A 26,973-nucleotide genomic window follows, 5' to 3' on the forward strand; every position below is an offset into this window, starting at 1 on the left:
ACTCGGAATAGGGACTGGGGGGCGGGGGGGGCGGGGTGGCGTTTGGAATCCTGTTACCTCTAGGAAGTGAAACAATGTCAACTTTTCAGTTCCTGAATGAAGGAAACGGGCAGTATGGTGGGGGGTGGGTGGAGCGAGGGCCTGAGGCCCTCTGACAGTCTGTGCTTTGCTGAAATCTGCGGCGAAGAATGCATCCCCAGCCGCCCGCCGGACCTCATGCCACGCAGTCTGAGAGCCCTTGGATTGCATCAATTTAGGTGTGTTTTCCATCTACTTGGTATGCGTGAATAATGACTTTCTAATTACCTCAAACGTTTCCTGCAGCTAGAAAAGGCAGTTGAAGTTAACATACATGCCTTGTGCCATGTCCACCTCAGTGATTCAGTCGCACAGCGTTTATTTCCGGAAACAGCCCTGACTGAAGCTGCTGAGAGCTGCCTGGGACCCCAGACCGCCCTCGCCTAGGGGCGGGGCCGCGAGTTTGCGTCAGGGCTCCAGTGCGCGCGCGCGCGCGGGCTCCTGGCCGCACCGCGGGTATAAATCGGCCGGGTGGCCCCAGCTCAGAGTTTCGCTGCAAGCTGCGCTTTTAGCTGCAGTGGGGCGTCTGGGTTGACATCTCGTGGGTCGACTTTCTTTCCGACTCCGCGCGACCCGTTATTACAGCAAGCGGGCCGCTCCTGGCCCTTCCTCCTGGAGGTGAGCGGCTTTGTAGGCTTCCCGGCTCCCCGCCCCCATCCCCAGGGCTGCGTGCCCCGCGGGTCTCCTGGCGTTCCCCGGCCTGGGACTGCGCTGTGGAGAGCGTCCCTTCTCGTCCCCACCTGGGGCCCCACTCAGCCACCCCGCCCAGCTTTCTCCAGGGGTGGCCTAACTAGGATCCGTGTGCCCACCCCATGCTGTGCCCATCCAGAGCACACCGAGCATCTCCTTCCTGTTGCTTGTAGGAACTGCCCGTTTTCTTGCCTGTCCCCCCTAGACTGGAAGGCGCATGAGGGCCGAGTTCGTGTCTGCAGGGCCTCGAGTGGCCCTAGTGCCATCCGGGGTGCCAAACAAGTTGTGGGTGTTCAGGGCGTACTTGTTAAATAAGTGAACTTGATATATTTTACTCCGTTAGGATTATTTAGACTTTTTAAAAGTTTATGATTAATTTACACCTGACTGAGATGTGATGGAGATTTCCAGGCAGGTTGCTTTTGCTTTCTCAAGGACATGTTCTTATATTCCTGCAATCGACCCCCCTACCCCCTGCACCCTTCCCCCCCAAAAAAGAACTGGGTTTTTACATCAGGAATGTTTGTGGTCCCTGGACTGTGGAACAGGGATTCTCTATACCTGAAAGCAGAAGTAAAAGTTTTAAGGAATGCTCTTGAATTAGTCCAAAAAGCTGAGTCGCTCCACAGCTGGTGGGAGCCATGGCATTTACAGTGTAAATTTACTTGGAGATTCTGCCCTGGCCCCTGCCTCCCTGACTGGCTGGCCACCTGCTTAGCTCTAGGGTCAAGGTCAGAGGCAGGCATATCCGGGAAGGCTGGAGATTAACCTCGGCTCTCTCTTCTCAGGATCCAGAGGCCTTTCAGAAGCAGAAGTCAGCTGTGTTGTTCTACAAAGGAGTGGAATTCTTGAAGCCATGAAGCATATGTTGAACCTCTATCTCTTAGGTGGGGTGATGACCTTGCTCTCCATCTTCATTGGACTGATGGAGTCCCTGGAGGCCTGCTGGAGAGCCTGTCTCCTGGGAGCTCCTGGGCCACCAGAGGTCAGCTTGCCAACACAGAGCCCCCAAGGGCCTTCCAGACCATCCATCCAGAGGGGTGTGATAAGACCTCCTTCCACTGGTTATAACCTTGGAACAGTGTCCAAAATACCGCCAGCTCTACCAGTTCCTGGGCAGGCAAGCTGCACATCAGTGTTATCAGAGAACTAACTGTTACTAGGCCCTCGAAGAACCTCATCTGGATACTCCTTGTTCTGGAAAAAGCCTGTTTAATCACAGATCTTGGTGGGTGGCCTGTGGCTGTGGAATGGAGTGATCTCACTCTCCTCCCCAGTCTGCCCTATGCTTGGCTGTCATGGGCAGCCTGGCTTTGTCTTCTTTTAGTTGAGGACTTGTGCTGGAACTTCAGCTGTTGGGAGATGGTCTTAGTTTCAATCCTACTTTCTAAGCATCCGCCAAGAATTCTTTTGGACTTGGGTGTCTTATAGTCAGTTTACTTGGTATTCAGCTTTTTTCCCATGAGAGCTCTTCTGTGTGCAGATAACAGTTAAGAGTTGTGTGGGTTGGCTGTAGGAAGGGGGAAGGTGGAGTCTTCTGTGTCCCATTCTCATTTTTACATTTTTTAAAGTTCTTCCTCCAACTTAGCGAGTATGTGTGTGTATGTATTGGTCTGAAGTGGACAGAGGAATGATAGCACCTGCTTGGGACAAGGGCATTTTGGCCACCTTGTGGCTTAAATAAGTTTTTCTAATGAAATAAGGTTGAATGTATATATCCACTCCGTGTCTTGTTGACTCCTGCCCTTGAAATTGGTGATAGGGAAGGGTTTTAATGTGCACATCTGAGGTTTCACATCTTAAAGCATAGGAGCAGAAAAGTATGTAAAACACTTTGTTTAAAACATAAGGTAAATAAACCTTTGAACGTGGAGGCAGGTGCACTTGGGGCTGCCCTGTATCAACCAGTTGTCCCAGCCTGCTGCTAAGTCGCTTCAGTCGTGTCCGACTCTGTGCAACCCCATAGACGGCAGCCCACCAGGCTCCCCCGTCCCTGGGATTCTCCAGGCAAGAACACTGGAGTGGGTTGCCATTTCCTTCTCCAGTGCATGAAAGTGAAAAGTGAAAGGGAAGTCGCTCAGTTGTGTCCGACTCTTCGCGACCCCATGGACCGCAACCCACCAGGCTCCTCCATCCATGGGATTTTCCAAGCAAGAGTACTGGAGTGGGGTGCCATCGCCTTCTCCGTGTCCCAGCCTAGGCCAAGGCTATTAGAGTTTTCTCTTGACTCTATCCATCTCTAAAGAAAAAGAAAAATGGTCCTTTCTGACAATCTTTCAGCTTCAGTCCCTGGAGAAGACTTGAGTCCAGTAGGCGTTTTTTCTCTGCGTTCTTATCTACTCAATTCTGATTGTTCTCCAGGTCGGCTGGTGAAATGTCTGTGCTTCACTGATGATTGTTTCTGCTCTCTCAGACCTAACAGCTTGGACTTTCCAGAAAAATGGAGATTTTTTTTTCCTTGAATTCCCTCCTTCATCCCCACTCCATATTGAAGCATATTCATTCCTCTGCGTATGGTAATTAACACACTCATCTTGGTACACATGCCCTTTTGTATATGGTGAGTCTGATTTACTTTTGCTAAAGGGTAAGAATGGTGCATGGTGTCCTCTGCTAAACCGGTTTTATTTTCTGAGTGTTCTTTGTTTTTGGCTGTGCTGGGTCTTGGCAGCTGTGCGGGCTCCTTGACGAGAGTGGGGGCTGCTCTCTAGTTGCAGTGCTTGGACTTCTCATACTGCAGTGGCTTCTCTTTTTGGGGAGCACAGGTTTTAGGGCACGTGGGCTTCAGTAGTTGCGGCTCCCAGGCTCTAGATCACATGCTCAAATAGTTCTGTGGGCTTAGTTCCCCCTCAGCATGTGGGGTCTTCCTGGATCAGATATCAAACCCATGTCTCCAGCATTGGTAGGCCGGCGGATTCTTTACCACTGAGCCACCAGGGAAGCCCTCTTCCTGAGTGTTGTTAAACTCAAGTGCTACTACCCCAGACTTCCCTGGTGGCTCAGATGGTAAAGAATCTTGAGTTCAATCCCTGGGTTAGGATGATCCCCTAGAGAAGAGAATGGCAACCCACTCCAGTATTCTTGCCTAGAGAATAACATGGACAGAGGAGCCTGGCAACAGTCCATGGGGTCACAAAGAATTGAACACAACTGACTGACTAACACATAGCCCAGAAACCAGTGGTTTGGGCATCACTTTTATTTATTGTGCTGTGGTAATTCTTAGTGCTGTTGGCAAGTATTTCCAGCTTCCCACCTGGGCACATGATAAAAGATTGCACTCTGGTCTTTCGTGATTGGCTGGGCTTATGTGACGTGTCTTGGTAGCAGAGTACTCTTAGAAATATAGTTGGCTTTTTATCTCTGATTTCAGGCAGTTTCATGCCATAGCTGCCCTTTTCTAGACATTTTTCTTAGATTTGGTGTCTTTTTTCATTCTTATGCCTTTTCAACTACTTTGGGGCATTTTCATCTTTTGGTTGGAGACCTGCACCTGAAGTCTCTTTCCCAAGCAGTTTAGCTTAATGGAAATGGTTACTGAGTGCCACAAATTAAATAAGGTCTTGGCTCTAAAACAATTTAAACTACTCAGGTTTCAACAGAGATGTGATGAGTAGGGTAAAAAACTGTCCCTGTGCCTGGCAGAGGGGTTTCCTTGGTTACTGGATTTTTAGTGTTAAGAACTGGAATGGTTCTGATCAAACCAGGACTGTTACCATAACAACAAAGCTGAGTTTGAATTTTCTTTTGAGTGATTTTTGTCACTCCAAGCATCTCCATTTTATCTCTTGCCATTTAGGGATGCCCTGGAGGAGGAAATGGCAACTCACAATACCCAAGGTATTGGGATTGCCTGGGAAATCCCATGGACAGGAGCCTGGTAGGGCTGCAGTCCATAGTGTCGCAGTCAGACACGACTGAGCATGCATTTAAGGATGAGAAGCAGTTGCTTCTGTGAACCCCTGTGACATCCATAGTCTCTCTTGATCCCTTTACCTTCTTGCAAGCTGGCCAATTCTCTTCTGAACTCATCCTGGGGTGCTTTGTCAGTGACGGCCAACTGTATCCAATTTCTGCTGCTAAAATTCTATTCTCTTGACTCTCCTAGCTTATTAGGTAGATTATTAAAGTATAACATCTAAGTTACTGCAGGCCACAATTTTACCAAATGTTTTGCTACTGTATAACATGGATTGCTGACCTTCTAGCCTCCAGTAAGATTTCTTTGCTGCCTTCCACATTAGTTATTCATACATATTAAGTGTTGTTTTTTAAATAATATGTAACACCCGCCTCTAGATTCTGATTTCTTTATCAGTCAGGACAAATTAGGTTATACTGCAGCAACCACCCTGAAAACTTTGCAGCTTAAAACAGAGAACAATGGCCTAAGGATGTCTTCCCAAGAAGCAGAATTGAGAGCTAATCAAGAACTATTCCCTTTGCTCCAGGTAAGGGGCTGTCATCACATCTACGCAGTGGAACATCACAGTCACTAGGCTATTGTGTTTTCCATTTGTCCCCACTCCCGTGACTTCATTTATCCTTTCCCTGTTCCACCAGAGTACATTAGATGTGTGGCTGCTACTGCTAAGTCACTTTAGTCGTGTCCGACTCTGTGTGACCCCATAGACAGCAGCCCACCAGGCTCCGCTTTCCCTGGGATTCTCCAGGCAAGAACACTGGATTGGGTTGCCATTTCCTTCTCCAATGCATGAAAGTGAAAAGGAAGTCACTCAGTCGTGTCCGACTCTTCACGACCCCATGGATTGCAGTCTACCAGGCTCCTCCGTCCATGGGATTTTCCAGGCAAGAGTACTGGAGTGGGGTGCCATCGCCTTCTCCGAGATGTGTGGCACATGGCTTGTTTTAGTTTATCGTTGTCTAGCTCAAGCCACATCTGAAACTGTCAATAGCAACTATTGTGCATCATGCAGATTCTTGAATTTGAACTTGACGTGACTGAAGGGAATTCTTGGGTTGTTTCCTTTGTGGGGGAACATATAGTAAATGTGTTCTACTTGCAGGAGAAATAGTGAGCTGAAAGGTTGTTGACTAGAAGGGTTATTAGTAGTCATTTGTTCAGTCACTAAGTCATGTACAATTCTTTGTGACCCCATGGACTGCAGCACACAAGCCTTCCCTGTCCTTCACTATCTCCTGGAGTTTGCTCAGACTCATTTCCGTTGAGTTGATAATGCCATCCAACCATCTCATCCTCTGTTGCCCCCTTCTCCTCCTAGCCTCCGTCTTTCACAGCATCAGAGTCTTTTCCAATGAATTGGCTCTTCAAATCAGGTGGCCAAAGTATTGGAGCTTCAGCTTCAGCATCAGTCCTTCCAATGTATATTCAAGGTTGATTTCCTTTAGGATTGACTGGTTTGATGTCCTTGCTGTCCCAGGGACTCTCAAGAGTCTTTTCCAGCACCGCAGTTTGAAAGCATCAATTTTGGGGCGCTCAGCCTTCTTTATAGTCCAACTCACACATACGTACATGACTACTGGAAAGGTCATCATTAACATTCCTCAAATATTTCTGCCCTTGCCTTCTAAGCACATGACAGAATCGCACTTTCTGACATCCTTGCGTTGAATGGAGCCATATAATTAGTTCTGGCCAGAAACTTGCGAGTAGAAATGATTTGTGTCGATTCTAGGTTGGTGCATTTAAGCACAGGTTCAGAAACCTCCAAAGCCCTGTTTGCTTCTATCACAGTCACCAGCAGGGCTCTAGATGAATTTGTTCCATTAACGTAGTCCTGGAGTACGGGTCATGAAGCAGAGCCTTCAGCTGATCCCTGATGAACATGTAACGTACACAGAAAAAAACTTTGTCCTTTTTTTTAAATACATTGTACTTTACTTATTTATTTGGCTGTGCCAGGTCTTAGCTGTGGTATGTAGGATCTTCAGTTGTAGCATGTGAACTCTTAGTTGCTGCATGTCGGATCTAGTTACCCCACTAGGGATTGGTCCGAGAGCGCAGAGTCCAAACCACTGGACCACCAGGGAAGTGCCCCTCTGTTGTCTTACGCTACTGCCATGTGGACTTTTTGCTAACTTGGCCTATCCTGGTAACATTGCTTATAGTACCTACTGCGTGCCAGATGCCAGGCATCAACTAAAATCTCATCACTACCTATCTCAGATAACATGCAAGATGGAAGGAGGGATGCATGTAAACAATATTTCATGGCTTACTATAGAATGATATGGCTACATACATAATATGGACAGTGGCTACATAAAGTTATTTATGGACAGGAGACAGATGTTAAGGATCTGAGTTTTATTTTTAATTTCTTTATATTGGTTGTGCCACGTGGCTTGTGGGATCTTAGTTTCCCAACCAGAGATTGAATCCAGGCCCTTGGCAGGGAAAGCTCAGAATCCTAACCACTGGACCACAGGGATGTCCCAGAGGATCTGAATTTTTTAAAAATGAATAGGCTATCTAGTTAGGAAAGAGTTTCCCAGTAGAGCAAATAGTGTGAGTAAGGGCATGGAGCTGAAACTAAGCACATGTTTAGAGAACTGCAACTATTTTAAAATATAGTTGTTAGCTTGAAGCTGTAACTCTAGTGCCATCTACTGGAATGGAATGAAGAGAATGAACTGCTTTAAATTGCTTTCTGGATTTGAAGCACTGCACTCCTAAAGCTTAGGAGAAGTATCAATATTAAGGACTAGAAGATACGATCTAGTTTAGCACTGTCCAATAAAGGTATAATGCAAGCTGTATATATGATTTAAAATTGTCTAGTAGTCACATGAAAAAGAAAAAAGAAACAGGAAAAGGTATTTTAAATTTTAGCTAACCTAATACATTAAGAATATTTCAATATGTAATCAACATGAAAAGTTATTAATGAGATGTTTTACATTTTTATTTTTGTTCTAAGTGTGTATTTGTATTGGTGAGTATTTTACACTTACAACACACCTGCATTTGGATTAGCCACATTTCAAGCGCTTAGTAATCACGTGTGGCTGGTGGCTAGTGTATTGGGTGATGTCTTATCATTTTACCACAGAGGAAACAGAAGGAAACTAAGTAACTTAGATAATGTCATTGAATTAATTGGTCTCTTCCAGTATGCAGCTCTTTTGTCTACATCATGGGTTTGTTTGTTTGTTTTTTTTTTTTTTTCAAGGACTCTTCAAAGTGCAGTAAAGAAAAATAAGTCAATAATGAGTTTTATCACCCTTGAGGTAATTCTTATGTGGGCACACGTGCCAGGAGCCGGAGAGACATTCCACTTGTGACGAAGGTCATGAGGAAGGAGGCTCGGCATACGCAAAGGCTGGATCGAGCCTCAGGAGTCCCCCTGGATATTCTCGAGCATCTACCCCCAAAAAACCAGAGTCTGCCTACTTTATTGCTTTGTGCTCTCAAGCTCTCACCTCTGTCTTTACTGGGGGCTGTCCCCTACCACCATCTTGCTCTCTCTGACAAAGAGTTAACTTACAGCTCCAATTAATAAAAGTTCCTGGGCAATTAGCAGTGTTTAAATCCAAACCCCTCAGATGGCTCTCTAACTCGCCTGACAAATTTACCCGGACTCCTACAGCTATGCATACGATTGTTTACAGTCTCCCAGCCTCAAGAGGCACGGGAAGCTTAAGATATTCAAATAGCTTAGAGCCTCTCAGAGAGTTAGAAACTGTCAGAATAAAACTAGTAAAAGATTTCATTGATGCACCAATGCTTGCTGCCAAGTTTTCACATCCCCTGTATTGTATCCTTGAATGTGTATTAATTAATATAGTTGGTATGTAGAAAAAATAAGTAGTGGCCTTGGTGTTAGTAACTTTAGACCCTTAAGGTAATAAATTCTTTCCTTTGTTGTAAACCCATTACACATCCGCCCTATAGGAATGCAATTTTATCTTCGGAAGATGGTGCCAAACCTTAAAATAATTACTCTTAGTCTTTGTTGATAAGTCTTTGTCAAGAGTCATAAAATGTTAATAGGCCTTCTGGCCATAAGATGATGTAAATCACCTAAACCATTTGTATACGATAAATTTGCAGGAAAGAAACCCTGGTTTTTGATAAGGATCAAATACTGCTGACTTTGCATCCCCTATTATCCTCTATGTGTAACTTAGGGTATAAAAGCCCCTGTTGAAAATAAAGCTACGGGCCTTGCTCACCAACGCTTGGTCTCCCCATGTCATTCTTCCCCTCAACTTCCAGCTGAGTCTCCATCTGGAGCACGGATATCCTCTGCGACCATTTATTTGCCTGGGCTTCTAAGACCCACTCAAGAAGGTGTCTAAGGTGGGGCACCTTCCGCTATTCGAGAGGGCGCCTGCGGCCTCCGTGGTCAGAGCTAACCTGGTGTCATGGGTTATATTGATTTTCTGCGTAAACCAAGCTACTCAGCTTCTTTTCTCCACTGAATTTTCCTACTGAGCTATCCTCATTCTATTACTGTTTATATCTTTGACAAATAAATAAATAGGTCACCGAAGCCGTCTCTCCTTCGAATACCCTGGATCAGCTGGGGCTGGACCCCGGCACACATGTGAGATTTTTTTTCCTAAGCAAACTTAATTGTAACAAAATTTAAAATTATAAAATGGCTATAACTTACAATGCTTGTTTTATGTCCTGCTTTGCACACAAGAGTATTAATAATGCCAACAAACTTGATTTGCTTTATATGGCAAGCCTATACCGACTTGATGACTCAGCATTCATCACTTGAGGGACTTCCCTGGTGGTCCAGTGTTTAAGAATCTGCCTTCCACGGCAGGGGACCTGGGTTCAATCCCTGGTCAGAGAATGGAGGTCCCAAATGCCACAGGGCAACCAAGCCCGTGTGGCACAACTATGGATCCTGTGCTCTTGAGCCTATGTTCTGCAATAAGAGAAAACCACATGCCCCAACAAAGAGCCCACATGTGGCAATGAAGACCCAGTGCAGCCAGAATAAAAAATAATAAAATATATATTAAAATAGTTTTAAAAAATAAATCACCACTGAGCATTAACTGTCTTTATTACTGTTTTCTTTCTTCTTTTGGATTAACTGAAAATTCTTCAGTGTTGTATTTTACCTCCACTATTGATTTATTAGCTATACCTCTTTTCGTTATTTTTTTAATGGTTTCTCTCTTCTAGGGTTTACAATAGACATCTTCAACTTACTACAGTCTACCTTCAAATGATATTATACCACTCATGTATAATGTCAGAGCCATGCAACAGTACATTTTTATCTCCACACTCTTATTCAATGTGCCATTCTTGTCATATATTTTACTTCTGCATGTGTTCTAAATTTGATGTTACATACTGTTGTAATTTTTTAAACAACTTATTTAAAGAACTCTTAAAATTATATACAATATATATTTTAATATGTATATTTAAAAATTTGCTTCAGTTCAGTTGTCGCTCAGTCATGTCCCACTTTTTGCGACCCCATGAATCACAGCACGCCAGGCCTCCCTGTCCATCACAAACTCCCGGAGTTCACTCAGACTCACGTCCATCGAGTCGGTGATGCCATCCAGCTATCTCATCCTCTGTCATCCCCTTCTCCTCTTGCCCCCAATCCCTCCCAGCATCAGAGTCTTTACCAATGAGTCAGCTCTTCTCATGAGGTGGCCAAAGTATTGGAGTTTCAGCTTCAGCATCATTCCCTCCAAAGAAATCCCAGGGCTGATCTCCTTCAGAATGGACTGGTTGGATCTCCTTGCAGTCCAAGGGACTTTCAAGAGTCTTCTCCAACACCACAGTTCAAAAGCATCAATTCTTCGGTGCTCAACTTTCTTCACAGTCCAACTCTCACATCCATACACGACCACTGGAAAAACCATAGCCTTGACTAGACGAACCTTTGTTCGCAAAGTTATGTCTCTGCTTTTGAATATGCTATCTAGGTTGGTCATAACTTTCCTTCCAAGGAGTAAGCGTCTTTTAATTTCATGGCTGCAGTCACCATCTGCAGTGATTTTGGAGCCCCAAAAATAAAGTCGGACACTGTTTCCACTGTTTCCCCATCTATTTCCCATGAAGTGATGGGACCAGATGCCATGATCTTCGTTTTCTGAATGTTGAGCTTTAAGCCAACTTTTTCCCTCTCCTCTTTCACTTTCATCAAGAGGCTCTTTAGTTCCTCTTCACTTCCTGCCATAAGGGTGGTGTCATCTGCATATCTGAGGTTATTGATATTTCTCCCAGCAATCTTGATTCCAGCTTGTGCTTCTTCCAGTCCAGCGTTTCTCATGATGTAGTCTGCATAGAAGTTAAATAAGCAGGGTGACAGTATACAGCCTTGACGTACTCCTTTTCCTATTTGGAACCAATCTGTTGTTCCATGTCCAGTTCTAACTGTTGCTTCCTGACCTGCATCTAGATTTCTCAAGAGGCAGGTCAGGTGGTCTGGTATTCCCATCTCTTTCAGAATTTTCCACAGTTTATTGTGATCCACACAGTCAAAGGCTTTGGCATAGTCAATAAAGCAGAAATAGATGTTTTTCTGGAACTCTCTTGCTTTGTCGATGATCCAGCGGATGTTGGCAATTTGATCTCTGGTTCCTCTGCCTTTTCTAAAACCAGCTTGAACATCTGGAAGTTCACGGTTCATGTATTGCTGAAGCCTGGCTTGGAGAATTTTGAGCATTCCTTTACTAGCATGTGAGATGAGTGCAATTGTGTGGTAGTTTGAGCATTCTTTGGCATTGCCTTTCTTTGGGATTGGAATGAAAACTGACCTTTTCCAGTCCTGTGGCCACTGCTGAGTTTTCCAAATTTCCTGGCATATTGAGGGCTTACATATTTACAATTTCTAGGCTTCTCTGTCCATGCTGAAGTGGATAGCCATTTCCTTTTCCAGGGGATCTTCCTAACCCAGGGATTAAACCCAGGTCTCTTGAGTTGCAGGTAGATTCTGCAATGTCTGAGCCACCAGGGAAGCCCTATAATATATATTTTAATATGTATATTTTTAAAGTTTAGTTACATACTTACAGTTTGTACTGTTCTTATTCTTTGTATAGATGTAGGTTTACAGTTTCTATTACATTTGGAAAGTTTCCCACCCATATTTCTTCACATATGTTTTTGTTTTTGTTTTAACCTCAACAAGTAAAGAGTTATGTCTAAGACAGCCCTGACCACGTCCACAACCCTGATCAGACTACTTTTAGAGCTAGTAATGGTTCTTCCAACATGTGGCATACCTTGGCAAACATAGTTGCTTCTCAGCAAATATTTGTAGGGCCATATGTAGGATAATTCTTTAACTTTTTATTTTAAAAGGAAATACATGCTCAAGATAAATAATTTAAGCATATATATATATACACATACTGTATATATATAGTATATACTGTATGTAGTATATATACTATATATGTATATATATTGTGTATATATGTATGTGTATATAAATGTATGTGTATACTGTATATATGTGTATATATACACTGTATATTCTATATATACTATATATTATATATATTATGAATATATATAATATATTCATACTATATATGTACATATTATATATGTATCGGTCAGTTCAGTTCAGTTCATTCACTCAGTCGTGTCTGACTCTTTGCGACCCCATGAATCGCAGCACGCCAGGCCTCCCTGTCCATCACCAACTCCCAGAGTTTACTCAGACTCACGTCCATCGAGTCAGTGATGCCATCCAGCCATCTCATCCTCTGTCGTCCCCTTCTCCTCCTGCCCCCAATCCCTCCCAGCATCAGAGTCTTTTCCAATGAGTCAACTCTTCCAATGAGGTGGCCAAAGTACTGGAGTTTCAGCTTTAGCATCATTCCCTCCAAAGAAATCCCAGGGATCGTTATATATAATATATATTATTATATATATTATATATATACACATGATATATATATAATATATGATATACTATATATATAGTATATATATATATATATATATATATATAGTATACTATATATACTATATATATTCAAGCGTATATATGTATACTGTGGAAAGTAAGTCCTTTCTTTTCACCACAGTTGCCATTGCCCTACCCCTCCTAACACAACCACATTTTTATCCTCCCAGAAGTTTCTGGGTATGTTCTAACATGTTCATATGGGTATATATTCTTTTAAATTCCTTTTACCCAAGTGGTGGCATATTATATATACTGCTCTGCATCTTGTTTTACCTTAATGTCTTGGTAATCATTCCTTATCAGTATATACAAAGCTACCTATTCTTTCATGGGCTGCAAACCATCACCTCATTATAGATTATGGTTAGGGTTAAGGTTAGGTTCGTATCGTAACGTAACTGCTGCCCTGTTGATGGACATTTAAGTTGTCTCCAGTCTTTGTCACTGCAAACAGTGTTTCAGGGAACATTCTTCCACTTATTTAACACTAGAACTTACTATACAAGTAAGTGAGGTACTCTAGCATAAGTGGTCACGCTGATGTTCTTTATGTCGTTTAAATTTTTGGTCTATGCTGCAAACATTGTAAGAGAAGTTTCCTGTTTGTTTTTTGTTTTTTCCTTTTACAAGGAAAGGAGAAACAATGTTACAGAGTGCACTGAGATAAGAAAAAGAAAGTAATAGTCTTGAAGTGTTTGAAGTTTAAATCCCTGGTCTTATAGACTTTGCATCCATAAAAGAGAAGAATTTTCTCTTCTAATGAGTGAGTCTTAAGAAGAAATAAGCTAATCCTGCTTCTGATGTCACAGCTTTGGGAAAACAGTGAGAAGCGGGTTTCCCTCCTAATAGGAGAGGCAGCAGAAGATTCAAGCGCAGTCATGGGTGGACTGCAGCAGTGTGTGTCTTGAGAGTTTAAAAGATAAGAGAACTCACCCGTTGGCCTGTTGAAGCACCAAGTGAGAGCCTGTAGCTGTACAGCCAGCGTCTGAGAGAGGTAACTAATGGCTCATCCCTCCTCAACTTCATGCAACCTGAAGATGCCTTTAAGTGAAAGTTTCATGTCCTGGAACCAGGCAAAGATTGCAGTGGGAGAGGAGTAGTTGGTACCACCACAGTGGGGTGCTGTTAAATGTCTAACCACCAGCTTTCCAAGGGGGCAGTGGAAAGGGGAAATACATATAAGTATACATTTTTTTTCTTTAAAAAAATCTTACTGTATAACGTTTTACTTAATAAAAATTTACTTTAAAGCACACAATTTACAACAATAGACTATACACTATTCTACTGTAACTTTCAGATGCCAGATGATTCTCATAGAAAGCTTTCATGGACTTTTGTTGGATTTTTGTGTTCCTAGCCAACCTGTGTAACTGACAAGTCAGTGTAGTTCTGACATGAATGCTGGCTGATTTTTCCACTTACATTCATGAATAAGGGGAATGTGAAATAACAAAGTTGCCTTTTGGAACTCTATTAAGGATAATGACCAGCACCTTCTTTGCTAATTTAGATAATACCTTTCAAATACTGGAAGATCATTTCCTCAGATTTTTCTTTGTGTCCACAATGTAACAGCTATAGACACTCTTTTAATTGGCATCACTGACATTTTCTTTATCCCTTTAGACAATCACAATGGCAATAAATTAAGGCCAGATTTTAGCACTGGCTGATTTCCATCATGTAAACACCTCCCAGCATGGCTGGTTTCAAGAGAGCAACCACTGTGAACTTTCTGTACACCCTGAGAAGAGAGAAGCAATGGTAGAACGTTATATACCATTTCTACCAGTAGAAACCAATAACCCCAAGGGAATAAAGAGACATAAAATAGAGTTAAATGATTAAGAAGTGATGAGTTTGGGCATCTATTACCTTGCTTTTTATATAACTTATTTAATATTATCAGTTTATATTATTAAATTTTAAATAATGGCTGTGTTTAACTGGCTCGTTCAAATTCCTAAAAAGATAACAATTGATTTTCTTGATCTTTTCTCTGATGCTCCAGCATACACTGTATCATACTTCCTCGTTCACTCACAGCTTCCAAATAAATAAACCTCTTTGCTTTGTCAATAACCTCATGTTAAAAAAAACATTTTTTTTTTCATCTCATGAGATGGGGAGGAAAGATTGGGTTGAATTGTGGCCCCCATCCTGACCTCCCCTGGCCTGGTGAAGGCCTGGCATTTGGGTGAACAGGTCATGCATAGAGAGAAAGTTTTTGTGAGAAGCTTCAGAGAGACTCCCTTGCTACTCTGGCAGCTCACAATCAGGCCACAGCCTTGGGAGACTCATTTTCCTTGTGTGTGTGTGAGGAGACTGAGTGAAGAATGGAGGAGGCTGCGTTACTGCTGGTCTGTAGTGAGTAGGAAAGGGGAGAGACACGCCCTGCTCACTGCCAATCCTTCCTCGCCTCTTGTCTGCCATCCTTTCCTGTTGTTACCCATCACATTCCTTGATGTCATTCCTGCCATTGTGAGCCTGCAGCGTCCCCCACCCCCCAGCCTGGGGGACAGCCCTACATCAGGAGGGGTGGCACTGTGGAGGTGGGGGGAGCAGAGGTCACAACATCACCTTGGAGTTGGGCTGGGTCTGCGTGGAGCCCCAGAGATGTTCCCCAGCCCATTCTTCCCAAGAACCAATGAGTAAAATTCGGGGCCTCCCACCTGAGGTCAGGGAACCAGGCCCTGGAGTGGAACTTGGGGTGGAAGATGGCCTCCTTTGTCAACTGATTCATTCTCCAGAATTCAACTTGTTCTCTGACTCAGTGGTGTTTGAAAGCATCTTTATCCAGGTACCCTTGTGCACTCAGGGCCCCTTTCCTAACCTCTCCCCCCAACCCCGACCCCTGTACCCCAAAGCCTATTCCCAGGGTTTGGCCCCCAAATGCCACAGCCTTTGAAAGCTGTGGGGAGGAGGAAGAAGCAGGGAAGCAGGTAGAGCCAGAGAAAACAGGAGTGTCTAGATCCCAAGTTCACCTCGGTTTGTGCCTACAGATCACAGGCCTCCCTGCAGGTCAGATGCTTTTGGGAAATAGAGTTATACCTGCAGAAGGAGATAGCAGGACCCGTTTTCCAGGGGTGAGGTGGAGGTCCACAGGCACCTTCTGGGGCCGCCAGTGTATACCGACTGGTTAAAGAGGGTGAAGGCGGCTGTCAGAATCTCTGCTCTGAAACCCAAATTCCTTCTTTCTAGGATGTCTTAAAAACACCCTTGTGTGAGAGCAAGGTCCTGGATAAATTAGCTTTCCCAGATTCTACTGATCCCCAGAAGAGTAGTAATATGACCCACTCAAGCGAGTGAGTGTGGCCTGAGAAGCATAGAGCCACCAAGAGCACGGGATGGTCATTTCAATCCGTGCTCCCCCACTTTCCTCCAGTGGTCTGGCTGGTGACCCCGCTGTGCTCCGTGGCAGGTATAGCATCACCAGTTTGTCAACAAGCTGTGTGAGGGGCAGGAGATGCAAAGAGAGATGAGATAATGCCCCTGGCCAAGAAGCTTGTGACTTTGGAGGTTCAATGGACATAATGTGAAATGGTAGTTGTTAAGAAAACTCTATGTCAGAGGATTTGGACCCGCTGAGCCCTATAGCATGAGCAGAGCAAACGCTCGACATGGGCGGTTGTGGAAGCTTTCCCCGTATTCTGGGAAAGCACATCTTTGAGGTGTTCCTAAGACTTTGGTAAGTGGAAGAGTTGGCAGAGAAAACCTTTCAGGAAGAGGGAAAGGTTTTCAAGCTCTTGGGTGAAACCAGGAGGCTGGAATGCACAGGGAGGGTCTGCAGTCAGGAATCTATTTGGTGGAGTTGAAAAGTGATGAGGAACCCTGGGAGAGAGGGTGGAAATAATCGGAGGTGGGTGTTGAACTTAATTTGGAGACCGTTTCACAGAGTAGGGAGCCTCTCTCTGATGAGATCCCCCAGGTCTCAGAGAGCTGGTTCATAGCTCGGGGTCTTCCCCATCCCTGAGCTGCCCAGGAGACTCAGACTGTGCCAGGGAGGGGAAAAGCCTGCCTGCTTAAGCTAGCTCTTCAGAGCTAAAAGCTGCCTTGAAATGATCCAGCCCAGAGTTATGCTGCTCCCTCCTTCCCCTCTCCTCAGCATCACCAGTACTACCGTCACTTGCCAAGAAACATCCCCCGCAAACATTAATGTATCACTCTGTGTGTGGGGCCCTCTGTTTTGTAGAACATATGAATTTCATTCCACAACATGGACTTCAAGAAATGTTCCTCTTATTTCTTCTCAAAATCAAAATTCACTTTTCTCAGAGTACCATCTACTAGGCTTGTGGAAACCTACAATTCAGGCATTGCTGGGGCTCTCCCCTGTTGCCCAGATCCTTCACAGGCTGTGAATGGCCTAGATGGTCTTACAGAGTCTGGGACGTTGGGATAAGGCCCTCTGGTCTTGGGAACATAGGGGTCATCCCCTTAGATCCTGATCCCCATGGTTCCTTGGACGCTACAGTAATGGTGCTTATCTGCCTGTTCTGGACAGTGAGGTATGGGGGTGTCTCAGCTGAGGCTGCACCCAAGTGCCAGGCTGCCATCTTTCTGTCCTTCCACAGCCCTGAGTGCTGCAAGAGAACAGGTCCTTATTCCTCTCAGGACCCAGCAGCAAGCCAGACTGACCATCATCTTGAGGGAAGCTCCCCAAACCTCTCTCAAGTTGGGCTGCCTGGATCTTCCCCATTCAACAGCTTTTTCCTCATTCCCCTCCCCTTCTGGAACTTTCTTTGCATAATCCCCCTTCCAGATCATTAGAAACCTGTGTGCCTTCTTCTGCCCAAGGATGGAGAAATGAAATGGTGATCAGCTTTGTCTTACCAGCACATCCTTTTAAAGTTAGTCATGCAAAGGACACGAAGGAGGGTGACCGATTTCCTGTTGTCAATGACCTAAAGTCTCTTTGGGGAGAGCCCACGGGAAGGACGGATGGCAGGTCATGACCCAGCCCAGTGTGCGAGAACACAGGTGCTCCAAGCCTGTTGCCAAGTTGAAGTGCCATTTTAGCACCTGCAATCTTCCACCCCTGTCTTCTGTTTCTCTCTGACTCCATGTGCCTGGGTCTAACTTCCAGGTCACTAAGCCCGGGAACTGGATGGATGACTGTGAAGGGCCAACCACTGTGATCCTTGGGGTGACCTCGTCCGTACCCTCCTTGCCACTCCCCAACATCCTCCTGATGGCCAACGTCACCTGGCCCCAGGGTCAGTTTTCCACCTGGAGCACACCTGGGAGTGCCCCAGTCATCACCCTCAGCAGGTAAAGGAAGATTTGAGGGAGGTGCTGGAAGGGACTGGGTGAACAACTGAATTGTTTTGCCACTGGTCTCTAGACAAGAAGAAAGGACAGTGTTCTTTAGCTTATAAACTGCGTAGACTTCCTTCGTTCATTTAACAAATATTTATTTAGTGTCTGTATGTACCAAGTGCTGTACTTGGTGCTGGGGTAGAGCACCACTCCCTGTTCTCTTCCTAGTTTTTGAGAATCTTGGCTTCCTTTTGCTTATTTTTTGTTTTGTCAATATAGACTTGGAGATTTTCAAAAGAAAGGTGAGCGATATGAAAGTCAAATAGGATTATGAGATATTGAAATTGAAAAAAAATACTGGATGTAAAATACCAGACCTCCATCCTTCTCCTTATCCTTTCAGCACAGTTACTCAGGATCTAGGGAGAAGGAGACCTGGAGATGGAGTCAGAAAACCTTAGTTCCCGTTCCTACTTAAGAAGATCTAAGCTTGGGCAAATCACTTAGCTTCTCTGAGCCACAGTTTCAAATTCTGTAACAGGGAATTAATACTACTTATCGTTCCTTCATCAAGGGGTTGTTGTGAGGGTTAAATGAGATTGTATACATCAGCCATCAGCCATTGTTATTGGTTTGAGCAGATTCTTTAATAACCAAGGCTCTAGAAATCAGAGAATAGGTTTTAGTGATCATTTCCACCCTCAGACCACAAGCTTTCGCTCTCTGGCATCCCCCAAACAGAGGCAGGAGTCTAATGGGGTTAGCCCAGCAAGGTTCATTAAAACCACTGGGGCCTCTGTCATGGGAATTTCCTGATTGTGCCCAGGATTCTGCCCCTGAAGTACGTGGAACTGCGAATCTATGACCGGCTCCAACGCATCCTAAGGGTTAGGACAGTGACTGAAAAGATCTACTACCTGAGGCTCCACGAAAAATACCCAGAGACCGTGTTTCAGTTCTGGACCCGTTTGGTGAACATTCTGCAGAGAGGTCTGTCCATCACCACCAAAGATCCAAGAATCCGAATCTCTCACTGCCTAGTGCCCAAGTTGCCCTGCCGCTCAGCAGAAACAGTAAGTTTCACCAAGATCCTGCCAAGATCCATAGGGTCAGCTGGGAATTGGAGATATACCGTCTCTGGAGAATGGATGGATGTTAGAGTCTAGCACTGTGTGGGGGTCAGCAGCCTTCTTTTTCAAGTCAGTGATATGCGCACACCACACTGAGGTCTACAGACATTAAAAAGTAATTTTGTTTTCCTAAAAAGCGATAAAGTACTGAACTCACTTAAAAATTGTTTTCTGGGGTTTTTTTTGTTTTTTTCTCTGTTATAAAGGAATAATGTTCACTGAAGAAAAATCAGAAAATTACAGAAAAATCACCCCCACTCCTCTCTAGCCCTAAGCAATCATTTGGAACATTTTGGCATATATTCTTCTAGTCTTTCATCTTAATTTTTAATTTATATCCTTGAGGACATTACATATATAAATATATTTCTCAATTTTGCTTTTTTTTCCAGTTTAGATTATATCATATATCATAAGCATTTCCCATTTCTTTCAAAAGCCCTTTGTACACATCATTTTGATAATTTCATGCTTATTCAGTTGTATGAATGAGTTAAAATTTACTTCACCATTCCTCTAATATATCAGACATTCAGAGTAATTCCTAACTTTTCATTATTGTAACTGATGCTAAAACAAGCATATATGTATTGTCCACATTTCTGATGGCTTTCCCAGAATAGATTTAGAAGCAGAATTCAAAGGGTATGAATGTTTTTAAGGCTCTCAATACATATTGTCAGAGAATTTCCAGGAAATTCATACCAAATTATACTCTCTCTAATAATATGAGTGACTGTGTCACTGTATCCTTATTACAATTGAGAAGTGTAAATTTTCCTTGTCTAATATGACAGGTTAAAAAAAAAGTGGCAGCTCTTTGATTGTCAATGAATTTGAACGCCGACTTTTTTTTTTTTTTTGCACTATCTTTTGCGTTCTTTAGCCATTTTTCTGTTGGCAACTTTGCATTTTTCTAAGTTGATTTATAAAACAGAGCTTTTTATATGTCAGGAACTTTAAGCCTTTAATCATGGGTTTTTGCAAATATTTGTTCTAAGGATTTGGTTTTCCCTTTTAGTTTATTTAAGGGTTTTTTTTCCCCCTTTTTCTTTTGACATACAGAAGGCTTTCCCAGTACCCGCTTAGGGTAGAAGCATAAGAAGGAAAAGCATGATAGATTAGATAGCCTTAAAACTCCAGATTTCAAGATCTAAACACTTGCTTCATCGCATTTAAGTGATATGCTTCAGGTACTTGGTCACTGACTTCGAAGTCAGCCCTTATAGCTCTGCTGCTCCCGTTCATAAGGATCAGACCTTGGCTCTAGGCAGAGTAGCCAAAGCAGTCCATTAGGGAGAGGAGGAGATCCTGCTAGGGGCCCTGCTTTTGGTCTGATGATTCCAGGGCTTAACATTTAAGGAACAGTTCCTGGGACTAGGCTGGAAGACACAAGTGAATTTCTTCAAGGTCCTGGCCTGAGGAGGCCAAGAGCAATTGGAGATCAGACCCTGTCATCTGACTGTCAATTTCTCCATCCAGTCTGAAAGCAGCCTGCCGTCATCCTCCCGGCCCAGTGAGAGCTCCATGCTGTTGGCCGCCGAGCAGAACAGTGACCGTTTCTTGAACCTCTCAGGAACTTCCCAGCTCACAGTGCACAGGTGGGTCCTCCATGAAGGCTGCCCTGGCTTCCCTTTCCCACAGCCTAGAGTCATGGTGGGGTGGAGGGTCAGTGACACCCTCTGCCTACCCATCTCAGTTCCTTCTCTTCACTTTAGACTTCTACATGTAATGTTTCCGCTTCATTTTATTACAGGCCTGTTCTTGGAAACAGGCTCTGTGGCTGCTTGATCTAAATATTCCCTAGGCAAACCCCAGTGTTTTCACATGGAAGATGTTCATATGAACATCCTATGAACATATGTTCACTCCTAAAAGGAGTGAGGATGAATAGGTTAATTCAAAGAAGGGTGATAATTGCAGACTCATGGAGTTAGATGTTGACAGTCCCAGCTCGCAAGGGTCCCTTGGGTAAGACAATCCTGAGGCCTCTTTGCCTCACTTATCTATTCTGTAAAATGGGCAGAATAGACATTAACCCATAGAGGAGACTACTGCTGGCTCCAAAGCTTTACTATCTACTAAGTCACTGTGTTAGATTCTTTCTGTAACAAGTGATAGAAAAACCAACACAAGATCATGCAGTCAATACATTGAACAAGTACAACTTGGAGGGCATCATCAAAATGCAAAAATTTGTTCTTCCTTTTATAATTTTTTTTCAATGGGAGAAGTCTTCCTCTTGCTCCTGAGTAAAAGCTGGTCTCTGGGCAGGCCCCCTAAGCATATATGGGCTCCTTCTTAGAATATAAAAAGGCCCTTTGGTCCCTTTAAACTGCAAAAGCAGCCTCAATTCTGGAATTAAAACATCCAGTGCCTGAAAATTATCAAAATTCTGAAGTGGCCACATCACCCCCCTGCAGTCAGCATGGCCTTATATTAGGATGGCCCTTCTTTGTGGGGACTGGGTTGTCACTCCTTTCCTTCAGGTCTCTGATTTGATTTTATTTTTGAAGATTTTTCTAAAATGTAATTTTTATTTATTTACTTTTGTTTGTGCTGAGTCTTTGTTGTTGCACAGTGGCTTTCTCTAGTTGTCGTGCTCAGGCTTCTCATTGTGGTGGCTTCTTGTTGTGAAGCATGGCCTCTAGGTGCATGGGCTCCAGTAGTTGCGGTTCATGGGCTTAGTTGCTCCATGCCATGTGGAATCTTCCCGGACCAGGAATTTTATCCACTGTACCACCAGGGAAGTCAGTCCCTACGTTTTTTTTTTTTTTTTGATGTAGACTATTTTTAAGGTCTTTATTGAATTTGTTACAATATTGCATCTGTTGTTTATGCTCTGGCTTTTTGGCCTTGAGGCATCTTAGTTCCCTGACCAGGGATCAAAACTGCATCCCCTACATTAGAAGGTGGAGTCTTAATCACTGGACCACAGGGGAAGCCCCTTGTTTCTTGATTCTGAAACTGACTTTTTCTCTTAGGAGCTTCCTTGGGTTATTTGAAATCCCCTACTTATCACCCCTCAGGCTTCCCCAGTGGCTCAGAGGTAAAGAATCCACCTGTGATGCAGGAGACACAGGTTCCATCCCTGGGTTGGGAAGATCCCCTGGAGGAGGGCATGGCAACCCACTCCAGTATTCTTGCCTGGAGAATCCCCATAGACAGAGAAGCCTGGCAGTCTACAGTCCATAGGATCGCAAAGAGTCAGACAGATTGAAGCAACTTAACATGCACCATACACTTAACACCCCTCACCCCAAGGCAAGCCCCCCTCCTCCCTCTCCAGGCCCTGGATCTGCAGGCATCCGTGCCCTCCAGGCACTAGCTGTCAGTGTCCCCTCCCCTTTAAGGGAGTCAGGCAGGGTTCACAGTGGCTCTAGGCTGGCTCTCTCCCTGGTACAGTTCACATCTGATCCTCAGGAAAATGACTGGCTACTGGACGGAGGACTGTGCCTCCTGGACACAGATGCACACAGATCCTCATCACTCCATCATCAAAGAAACCCACTCTCCCATTTCTCCCACCCTCGGTGCTCCCTGGGCAGGAGTTGTGCCCCCAACTACTGAATTTCCCAGACCCTGGGGACCACGGCTCAAGGGCTCTGGGTGGTTGCAGGAAGCCTCTCTCCTTCAGCTGGGGTGGGACGAGGCAGCAGCTCTGTACAAAGGACTTGCCACACATCCTCTGTCTCAGTGCTCCCACAGCCTCGCTCTGGGGTCCCAGTGCTGGTCACACCAGGCCAGTTCTCCCAGGCCATTTGTTGTTGTTCAGCTGCTCAGTTGTGTCCCACTCTCCGCGCCCCCACCATGGACTGCAGCACACCACACCTCTCTGTCCTTCACCAGCTCCCAGGTAATGATTCACCTTTATATGTACTCAGCAGTCTTTTTTTTTTTTTTCTGACTTCAAGATTGTTTTCTTGAATTATAATATTAAAATTTCCTCTTAAGGTGTGCTCACTATATGTGGGTTGGATCATCTTTGCTATCTAATTGCCTGCCACTTTCTTATTTCTGAAACTCAAGGAGAGGACTTTTGCTCTCCTCTTTCTCTTAAGGCATTAGCTGCTTTGTTCATTTTCGTGTTCCTTCATTTTGGAAGTAATTTTTGTTTCTTTAGAAATGTCTAATCCTTTTCTCAATTTTGCCACCGCATTTATAAATCTTTAACTTCTGGCTGACTTGGCTCTTTCATATATGCTCTGTCATTGTCTTCATTGTGAGCTCATTTTGAAATGCTGGGTTGCAGTTTTCATTTGTTTAGCAGGCACATCTTTTTAGCGTGCATTCGTTGTCTGTAAGGAGTTAAGATGCTTCATAGCCTCTTTCTTCCTGAGATAATTTTGTATAATCTTGGATTATGATCCATTTCTGATGCTTGTTTTTATGCAAAACGGTTTTCCTAAACCTTTTGGAGTGAGGGGTTGGTCGAGATAGCTGTCTGGTTTGGGCTCAGAGCGCCCTCTTGTATTGCTTTTGTGAAGTGTTTATGGACTTAAGCTTTTTAGGATTCCCATGCTGTGTTCCTATTTTTAGCTGATTTTTATCTTTCCTTTCCTTCTATTGTTCCTGTCCTACTCAATTTGGACTCCATTTCTGGAGTCCATGTCCTGCAAGGGAGAGCGTTCTGGTGGTTTTGAGAGTTCTTAAGGCACGTACTTCAACAGCCTCTTCAGACTGTGCCACAGACTCCTTGCACTTACTTCCCCAGTTTCCTTCTTTCCAAATTGGCTGGTTGCACTTTCTCCTGAGAAGCTGCAGGCAATGTAGAAGCCCTCCTGTTTACAGGCACGTCAGATGCCCTGTTGCTTCTCTCTGCTGTCTCTCACATAGATACTGACCCTCTGGGCCTTGGGGCTACCTGTAGCTGTAATATTTTGTCTGAGCTTTTCTCAAACAGGCCTATATCTGTGGGATTCATGTTGGCCTAAATTGGAGGGGCAGGGTTTGACCCCATAGAACCATTGTAAGTTTGCTTCTGTTAGATGCCTCAGAGAGATTAATGGCTCAGGAGAAATTTTTTATATTAGTTTATCAGCTTGGAAGTTATTGGACCCTGTATCATTTCAGAGCTCAAACCAGTATTGGGACAGTCCCTAGGATAAGGATTTTCAACAGAGACTTTTGTTTTGATCCAAGTTGGTATAGTTGACCCAGAATCCCTGTTGGCTTTGACACTGGATGGATTTCTTTCTGGTATTCCCCTGCCCCTTTAAATTAATTAATTAATTTTTGACTGTACAGGGTCTTCACTGCTACACACCCGAGCTTTCTGTAGTTGCAGAGAGTAGGGCCTACTCTCTAACTATAGTGCAGGGGCTTTTCATTGTGGTGGCTTATTTTGCCATGGAGCACAGGCTTAGTAGCATGTGGAATCTTCCCAGACCAGGGATTGAACCTGTGTCCCCTGCATCAGCAGGTGTATTCTTAACCACTGGATCACCAGGGAAGTCCTTGGTATCCCCTTTTGTCAAGAAGGTGGCTTTGAAAGTCCTGGACTTATGCAAATATCTTGACTGGTATTGTATTCGTGACCTCCAAAGAAGAGAATTTAGCTTAAGAACCAGGGCCAAGGCTTCAGGCACTCAGAGCTTCATGTGGCAGAAGTTTTATTACAGTGGAAAAGGGACAGAGAAAGCTTCTGATATAGACATCAGAAGGGGGATGGAGAGTGCCCCACTCAGTAGTCTTATCAAGGCTTTATATACTTTTTCAGTTGGTTAGTAACCAACAGGGAAGAGCCCCTGGAGAAGGGCATGGCAACCCACTCCAGTTTTCTTTCCTGGAGAAACCCCAAGGACAGAGGAACCTGGGGGGCTAAAGTCCATGGGGTCACAAACAGTCAGACATGAATGAGTGACTAACAATTTCACTTTTCCCTTTGGGCTTCCCTGGTGGCTCAGATAGTAAAGTGTCTGCCTGCAATGCGGGAGACCCTGGTTCGATCCCTGGGTCAGGAAGATCCCCTGGGGAAGGAAATGGCAACCCACTCCAGTACTCTTGTCTGGAAAATTCCATGGATGGAGGAGCCTGGTGGGCTACAATCTCTGGGGTCCCAAAGAGTCTGACTGAGCAACTTCACTTTCTTTCACTAAGAGTAGGTCTTACCACAACATACATTTTAAAACAACAGGGTTAGAACTAACAATAGGAAAGTTTTACCAGACCTACTCTCACAACATAAGATAACAAGATTAGACAGAAGGTTCCTGTTAAGAAAGAGAAACATGTCCTCAAGCAAGATACATTGTTGTTACATAATCATTAGTACAGAGCTTAAGGAAAAACATACCCTTCAGAAAGATGTGTTGTTTTGTGTAATCATTAGCTCTGGGTTTAAAGAAAGTTAGTCTTTCAAGAAATAGATTGTTTCCATTAGAACTCACAGTTTAAAAAAAATGTCTCATGTGACTAAGATAAAGCAATATAGAAAAAAAAGTTTGTTCCCTTCTCCTCCTTGAGGGCTTCAGACTTCTTATCAACCTATCTAAGAATTAACTCTCTCAAGTTAATGTCCCAGGAGCTGGGTCCTAATACTTAACCTCCTGGGCCACATGGCCATAAATACCCAAGGCCTGGACTTCCCTTGATCCACTGGTTAAGAATCCACCTCCAATGCAGGGGACCTGAGTTCAATCCCTGGTCCAGGAGGATTCCACATGCCACAGAGCAACCAAATCCATGCACACTAGAGCCTGTGCTCTGCAACGAGAGGAGCCACTACAATGAGAAAGCCAGGCATGCTCAGCTAGAGAGTAGCCCCACTCCCCACAACTAGAGAAGCCTGCTCAGCAACAAAGACTCAGAAGAGCCAAAACAAATGCATAATAAACCCAGGGCCTGGGTCACCAAGACTGGCCGGTCCCTCAGGCAGCCCAGCTTTAACTCATATCTCACTGATCTTTAATTTTTGGTCCCAGGGATTTTTACTTTAGTTTTCATAAATGTAATGATACATTTAAAATTATGTTGATTATATTTTATCTAGCAGTTCTAGGTGTTTCGTGGCAAAGACATTTTTAGATTATTAGTCCATATTACCTGTCTGTGGCTAAATAACCCTAAAATTATTTTCATTGGAAAAAAAATTCATCATGCTTCTCTCTGAATTCTGTTTGTTATTTTTAACTTTCTTTTTGGTGTCTTTTCACTTCAACCCAGATCTGGGTTGAAGGTATCTGTGCTGGAAAAAACATAATTAACAGTTTTAAAATTCGATTTTTACCAATGCTTTCTTTTTCTTCTGTTGCTTTCAATATTCCTGGGCTACTCCAGAAACACCAACAGTGCCACTGAAATAGAGAATTTCAACTGCAAGGACAACACATCCTCGCCAGCGTCATCCCCCGTCATTTCGAATATACCCATGAGAGCCGCCTTGAGCCACAGTCTCTGGGAACAAGAGAATGCCGATGAGTACCACATACAGGCTCCTGTAGCCAGTTCCTTAGGAGAGAACTTTTGGGGACCCTAACACCTAGCCCAAACAGGGTGGTCTTCAGTGCACTTGTTACAAACTTCTATAGGGCAGTTTTCCTATTGTGGCCCAAATGACCCTGGGAGAGGTAAGATGGTGTTTATAACAAGATGTTTCTGCACGTCCATCAATAAACCTCCAGATGAGTCCCTAATTGTAGATTGTGCTATGGAAGGGAGGGCGGGGCCCTAGGCTGGAGAAGGACTAATTAGGAGCAATGGCTCACTCCTGGGGAAACAAGTGGGAAAAATGTGTTTTGTTTGCTCAATTGAAACCGCAAAGCAGCCAAGCAAAGCCCAAAAAGCCAGTCTCAAGGAAAGGGCCTGGGGATAAATCCAATTCCCTCCTATAAGGAAGAGGTCGGAGGAACAGAGACAGGGCTGCTACAAGCCCAAAATGAAAGAAATCCTGAGACTGATGGCGACTGACTGGGAGATATTTT

General features: G+C 44.1%; 1 protein-coding gene across 2 annotated transcripts; it reads left to right on the forward strand.

Moving 5' to 3' along the window:
- Positions 1 to 478: 478 nt before the first annotated feature.
- GARIN1A (golgi associated RAB2 interactor 1A) lies at positions 479 to 26,681 on the forward strand. 2 transcript variants are annotated; one of them, XM_061414631.1, is made up of 6 exons: positions 479 to 696; positions 1,557 to 1,753; positions 17,749 to 17,933; positions 18,748 to 18,994; positions 20,534 to 20,652; positions 26,330 to 26,681. In XM_061414631.1, the coding sequence occupies exons 2-6, from the start codon at positions 1,625 to 1,627 to the stop codon at positions 26,526 to 26,528; spliced, it is 879 nt and encodes a 292-aa protein (XP_061270615.1). In that variant the 5' UTR covers positions 479 to 696; positions 1,557 to 1,624; the 3' UTR covers positions 26,529 to 26,681. The 2 variants fall into 2 exon arrangements, with proteins under 2 accessions (XP_061270615.1, XP_061270614.1); XM_061414630.1 differs by lacking the exons at positions 479 to 696; positions 1,557 to 1,753 and adding an exon at positions 15,165 to 15,462.
- Positions 26,682 to 26,973: the final 292 nt, after the last annotated feature.

Source organism: Bos javanicus, chromosome 4, assembly GCF_032452875.1.
Source record: "Bos javanicus breed banteng chromosome 4, ARS-OSU_banteng_1.0, whole genome shotgun sequence".
NCBI classification, from domain to species: domain Eukaryota; kingdom Metazoa; phylum Chordata; class Mammalia; order Artiodactyla; family Bovidae; genus Bos; species Bos javanicus.